The 6,899-nt window shown below is 40.8% G+C and overlaps 1 protein-coding gene across 1 annotated transcript in view; it reads right to left on the reverse strand.

Annotated features, from left to right (window-relative positions):
* Positions 1 to 3,178: 3,178 nt before the first annotated feature.
* Positions 3,179 to 6,899, reverse strand: part of LOC307077475 (nectin 1a-like) — a gene marked incomplete at its 3' end in the record, with an annotated part of 15,757 nt that continues 12,036 nt past the window's right edge. Inside the window, exons 6-10 of the mRNA XM_079738903.1 lie at positions 6,886 to 6,899; positions 5,020 to 5,171; positions 4,619 to 4,751; positions 4,457 to 4,520; positions 3,179 to 3,535 (exon numbers count right to left, since the gene is read on the reverse strand). The exon at positions 6,886 to 6,899 is cut by the window's right edge and continues 104 nt beyond it. Coding sequence (XP_079595029.1) covers positions 3,179 to 3,535; positions 4,457 to 4,520; positions 4,619 to 4,751; positions 5,020 to 5,171; positions 6,886 to 6,899 — 720 coding nt within the window. The remainder of the gene's footprint in view (positions 3,536 to 4,456; positions 4,521 to 4,618; positions 4,752 to 5,019; positions 5,172 to 6,885) is intronic.

Below are 6,899 nucleotides of genomic sequence, written 5' to 3' on the forward strand. Positions count from 1 at the left end.
TTTACCATGATGAGAGCCAGTCCCAGTACGGCCACAGTGCAGAAACACACGCCGGAGCCTCCTGAAGCTAGGAACTCTGCTCTGCTTTCCAGTGACTCACTGGCCTGAGGCTGCACCTCATTACACTGAGAGTATACAAAGGGACTGGATTACTAAACTGATTTGGACTTAATTATTGATGTTTCTCCGTCTTTGTCCCCTCTTTTGCTCTCTCCCTGTTTATCTCCCTCCCGATCTCCCCTTTGTCCCCTTCTATATATCTTTTTCTTTTTCTCTCCCTCTCTTGTTCTGTCACTTTTGTCTTTTTATTTCGTCATTTATTTCGATATCTCTGTTTCTCACCTACTTTATGTGTTTCTGTCTCTTTCTGTCTCTCTGATTACCTTCTCTATTCCGTTCCCTCTATTTACGTATTTTTTTCTCTTTTGCCCTGTGTTTCCTTGTGTCACTGTGTCTCTATCCCTCTATCTTCTGTCTCTCTCTTGTGTCTCTCTCACTCTCTGTCTTCTCTCTCTGCGTCTTTCTGTGTCTCTCTGTGTGTCTCTCTCTCTGTGTATGTGTCTCTCTCTCTCACTCTCCCTGTAGCAGGGTTAGAATGACATGGCGCTCCTACACTCATCTATTATAGATCACAGGTGGATAGGCTGACAGTTTCACATCTTACCAATACACACGCACACACACAGACATAGGCACGAACGCACTTAGGTATGCACGCAACCACACGTGTGTGTGGCGGATGGCTGGTTTAGGCAGCCTCACCTTGCCAGAGTCTATGCCTAACACTGCATAATGGCTTCAACACATGGGCCTAAACCAACATTCATCTTCATGGTGTTTTCACTTGAAGGACGATTGTGTGTGTCTTTTTGTTTGTTGTTGTTTGTTGTTTTATTTTTTTCCATTTGAGATCTGTCCAGCCCTTATCTGTACATCAACCAGGTTCATTCCGCTTATGAGAGGGGCAATGTAAGGTAAAGTAAGAGGTCATCTTAGAACACAAAATATCAGTAAACACCTTTAATAGAGTGAGGGTGACAACAGATTTATAAATATGGCATTTCAGAGCTATAATGCTTACACACACACACACACACACACACACACACACACACACACACACACACACACACACACACACACACACACGCGCACACAACCTGCATGGTCAATGTAGTATAGATGACTCCATTATGTTGTACCAGTAAGGTCCCAGCAGAGTGAAGTAGTAAGTTGTGCCAGTAAATTGCACCAGTAGGGTGTAAGGTGAGACTGTCATGAATGAATGCAAAGCCGTGATCAGTTTCTCAGGGATTAACCTGAGCAGCAGCATAGCAACACCGGGGTGGAAAAAGTACTCATCTGATACTGAAGTTAGTAAAAATACCAATATCATGTCAAACATTTCACTAAAGGATAAATTTTGATTTTTTCAAAATCCTGATCCTAACCATAACCCTTACCCTTAAACATGAAGTATAAACATTGAATGTTATGCTTGAAATCAAAAGTACAAAACAAGTAAATCTTGGTCTGACTTGGTTACACTATTATTGCTTTCAAACAGAAGAAACAACCTATTAGCATTTATTGCACTACACATATTGCTATTGCTGTTTTGAAGTAATTTACTTTACTTTACTAAAAGTTAGTATTTGGAATGGTTCAATAAATTAAGTAAATAGTTATGGCTTTGGTTAGGAATGAAGTTAAGTAAAAGTATTAATTCAGAACAATGTCTACTTAAAACGTTCTCAAGTAAATCTAACCCCTGTTAACCCCATGTTTTTATTTGAATGATAAGATACCAACAAGACAGATTTGAAAGGGGAACAATGTAAACACATTTAATTATCAACCTTATTTATGCATGTTATACCTGAATAGACTTTTAATGAGTGAATTGAAACAAACACATTCAACCAATGCATGTATAAAAATGTATATAGATAAAAACTTGATGTATTAAATGTCACGATGGAAACTATGGAAGTTCCCTTCTTAATGAAACATGAACTATTGTTGCTATATTGGGTTATTGTAATCAAGTATTTTAATAAGTACACAATCAAAGACAGGTCACCGTTTGTCAAAATATCTCAAACACCAACAGCATTTAAAAAATAATAATATGTAAACACAAGTAGCTCCCCAAATGAGTAAAATAAATAAACCAGATTATATTATTTTAGAAATGGCTGTGTACAATGTTATTCAACAAATAATCAATAATCAAAATAAGTAGGTAGTGTGAATAAGGAGATCAGAATATATATTTGAAATTCTATCTTGTTTTCATGGTATTTTTAATCTAGCTGGATACCACAGATGTTTGCAAAACCAACCCGGGAAAGTCCTTAACAATTGAGTCTCGATGAAAAACTAAACACAAAACACGTTACATATCACAGTCAAAATGATAAACTCATAAAATTCATTACAGTAATGATAAACAAGGGTACAAAAACACAAGTAAAAATTTACATATTGATGAAAGTTCCCAAAGTGGAATAAAGCGAAAGATGTAGGAGATATCTTTTTTGATTGCTTATATATTGTTGTGGTTGTTGTTGTTGTACATTTTTCTTATTTTTTAATACATTTTTAAAAGGATATACACAAAAGACTAAGCATGTAAGTGGTTTGGCTTCATGAGGAAATAATCCTATCCATTTAGATGATTTCAAAACAAATCTAAATAGATTTGAATCATACTATAACAAACCCATTCCAGAGTCATTTCCTCTGATACAAATAATCGGTAAACCCAGTTTAATGCTAACCTGGGCCTTCACCTCGCCCCCGATCCGGTGGCCAGAAAGCCAAACCAACCCATTATTTTCCGAACCACGTAAACCACATATCACAAAACAAGAAAAATACACAGAAAAACGTATCAAAGATGTACATAAGCCTAAATCCCATCCGATAAGATCATACCCTTTGTTCCATTGTCTTTTCTTCTTGCAAAGTTGCGACCGTCTGCAATTGCAATGTGTCACGTGTGTTGTGTCAAACACGTGACGGGTATTGAGCAGGTGGTGGTAGTGGGGGGGGAAACCGGGGGTGCCCAGAGGCCCAAGCAGGCCCACCTCCACCCCTTCGATGGAGGCCCAGGGAGAGAGAGGGGGATGTAGTTCACCCCTCTCCCCCCCAACCCCGGGGGAGAGAGACCCCCTCAGACGTACTGTTCTTTGGGGAACGTGTACGGAGCCATGCCCGGAGGTGGGGACGTCATGCCCGGCAGGGACGGGTATTTAAAAATGGCGGTGGTGTGAGTTGGAGGAGAGAAGGTGTTTTTGGAGGTGACCGGGCTCATGGCCACGTGTTTGGCTGTGGAGGCGATGGCGATGGCGGATGGCAGGGCGGGGGCGTGGTTAGGGTCCGCAGGCTGGTACGGGTGCTGGGGGAGGAAGGAGAGCGGGGGGTGGAAGGGAGGGGAGTAGGGCTCCGGGTAGTCCTCCTTGTTGCAGGCGAGTCGGTAGCTGACGTAGTCCGCTGTGTTGGGGAGCTCTTCGTAGAACCTCCCTGTGTGCTGCGGAGGGACCCATAATTAACATTAATCAAGGATGGTGCAAAGTACAGCGGGTCGGCCATTCTTTTGTGAAAGAAAGCCAGACAACAAATTTATTTTGCAATAATGGCTCGTTGTACATTATACCGCTTATTACACGGCTACTTACTAATAAATAAATAATTTAACACAAAATATAACGACCGAAAACGATTTTCTTGTTTTACTTCCGCAAAAAATCATGGTCATTACAATGCTATGAATAACATAGCAGCGGTGTGCTATTTAGAAATAACAGACTGTAGAGTGTCGTCATTTAGTAGAATTGAGTATTAAGCAAAGCCGTGTAAGAAATATATTTTGATGTATAGATCTGTAGGGCTTTCATATCGTGACGTAACATCGCAATGACCAACTCTATACTGAAGTATATATGTGGATTAGAAATAGTGTTATGGTCACTGTCCAGTAATAAATCTAGAAATGAGTTGTCATTATGAGGTGAGGTTTGAATAGCGTATGATATGGTAACTTTAAGTTTATTTAGGATGTTACATTGCTACAACTCAATGTATCGCTTACAAAAAATCCCATGATGCATTCTGATTTACAAGCCCTATAGGGCTACTATTTAGGCATTGAGCACTTTTATTATACCACAAACCATGAATTCAGATACATGTTACTAAGAAGTAGGTATGGGGCTATGGGTATCTCTCTCAAGGATGGGACATGGGGGATCGAATCCAGTAACTTTTGGCTGGCAGTCTGGCAACAACTACACTACACTATCCACACTGTCTAATATCTACCACTGGGCTCCCAATGCCATGCATTTCAATTTACTGAAGGAGGAAATATATCTACGATAGATAAATTCTAACCCTTCTGCTGGTCCTGCTCATCTGCTACTGGAAGGTCAAAGGTTAAAAGAACCAGTACCTGAATGTCGTCGGCTGGTCTTTTCCTCACCGGTTGGGACGGTTTGCTGGCGGGAGATTGACTCCTAGCCAAACAAAAAGCAATGATGATAAGGAAAACGTTATCAGAAAGGGTTCAAAGTGTGTTAGATCGTGCACAAAGGGAGCGGGAAGGTGTACATACGAGGTGCCATCTTTCCTACTTCTTATTTTCAGCACTAGGACTGTGACGGTGATGCCCATGAGCACCCCAGCAGCCAATAGCAGGGCGATCACACTGATGACATCACCTGTTGCTACCTGGGGCAATGGCTTCTCTGAAATAAAGGAAACAGCACTTCAACAGTAAATAAAAATATGAACTACATTTTAGAAAATGAATGAAAACAATGTCTATAACTGCGGTTCATGTCTATACAACTGCTGTACATATGATAAATGGCAAATATTATAAAATCCTAATTTGTGATCAGGGATAAAAATGAAAAGCATTAGTTCATTTAAGATTTTTGAATTATCCTAATTTGTTCTGAGCAGTTTTAGGGCGGTATTCCGGTCCTACGATCGTTGACCGGCCACACATACCGATGATGACGACCTCCACTGACGCGGCCCGCGTGCCGATACTGTTGGTGGCCTCACACGCATACGTCCCTTCAAGGTCGTAGGTCAGCGGGCCGCTGAAGGTCAGGGTGTTGTCCTGGATCTCCACATTGCTGGGGATAGTGCTGTTCACCCTGCACATGACAAAAATATCACTACTTAACGTCTGTCTGTCTGTCTGTCTTTGCATTCTCACAAAACCCGAGGGCAGGGCAGTCCATCTGGCATTCTGGTGTTTCAATCAATCATATTTAATAGGATTAAATATGATTACAAAAAGGTATAATTTTCAGCTCACAAAAGCTGTTCAGTACATTTCAATGGGAAAAAGTGAAAAAAATGTTTTGGGTACATCCAGGGCCGTAGCACGAAATTCTGGGCCCTGTATACAAGAGGTATTGATGCCACCCCCCCCCCCCCGAATTCCCCCTACCAGCCCCCTTCACAGAATTGTTGACGCGGGGGGGGGGGGGGGGGGGGGCCTTGCGGCAATTGGCCGCTGAGCGCAGTGTGCGGCTCCTACCACTAGGGGGTGGTAGAAAATTTGAAATATATATATATATATATTTTTTTTTTTCATTCCCATGGGCCCCCCTCTGCCTTGGGGCCCCCCAAGCCGGTCCACCTTACACCCGCAGTCCGTCGGCCCTGGTCACATCCATATTTCACATTAGCCTGGCTCCGCCCACCTAAGTATTTCTGCTCAATTTAAATTTCCCTACAGTACTAGGTTTGGTCTGTGGCATGTTAGTGGGTTTTCTCCGTCCAAATTTTCTGCGTCCAATCAGCGAACAGAGGGATTGGCTAAGAACAACGACGTTAAAGTCAGCTCTCGTTGACGGACATCTTCACGCACGGTGTTTGGTTTGTTAACAGCCTGCGCGCAACGTGATTCCCGGCCAAACGTTAGCGATTAGTTATGGCAGATCCGAGTGGCACTGGGCAGATCCAATAGTTTTAAACTTCAACAGACACCCGCCTTCAAGTGAGTTTACAATTGACAATTGAGTAGGTCCAGACTCTCTGTGCTAATGAAATGAAGTACGAGAGTCTGGTAGGACCAGGCTTATTTCACATCATACAAGCAAAAATCATATTGACATCATACTAGCAAAAAAAATAAAAATAAAAATACAGACGATGAAAATAAGTAAATGAAATTTCTAATATATTAATTTGGGGAACTCATAAATGAATTAATAAATAATAACTGCTGACTTGCAAGATGTACCTATCTAAGAGAAGAAAAGTCTTTGAAACCCAGCGTGCCGAGCAAATAGTTAATAGTTAAAGATTAACACAATATTCGCCATTGTTCAGATACCCACAGGGAAAGTTATGATAAATAAAGGGGTCAACTTCATGACAATTGTTTTATTTTCAAGTGTATCACAAGTAATACCCAATGAAGAAGCGTGTGGTATATTATGGCCTGAAAATACAATTAGTTTGATAGCCCTGCTTTAAAGACTCACAATAGTAGCGCTAACTAAGATGAGATGTGTTAACGCCACTTCCCAAATTTCATTCACTTAGAATGGATTTAAAATGGAAGATCAGATGACAGAGATGACTCTCATTGAAATGTAGTGAACCTACTGTGAGATGTATGGTGGCAAGCATTGAGAATCACAATGTGAGTAAAAATATTGATATATCTATCCCACCTCAATTATCCAGGCCAATTCAAAGGTATGAATGTGTATGAACTTCGAACTTAAAATATATATTTAATTTAAGATTTATGATATTTAGACTTAAAACAATGTAGAGTAAAGACCTCTACAAATACAATATGTTATTTGTATCACTGATGCTATTCATTATGATTGTGTTATGTGGACTCACCGTTTCCACTGGTA

The sequence above is a fragment of the Pollachius pollachius genome, assembly GCF_949987615.1.
Source record: "Pollachius pollachius genome assembly, chromosome: 6".
NCBI lineage: Eukaryota > Metazoa > Chordata > Actinopteri > Gadiformes > Gadidae > Pollachius > Pollachius pollachius.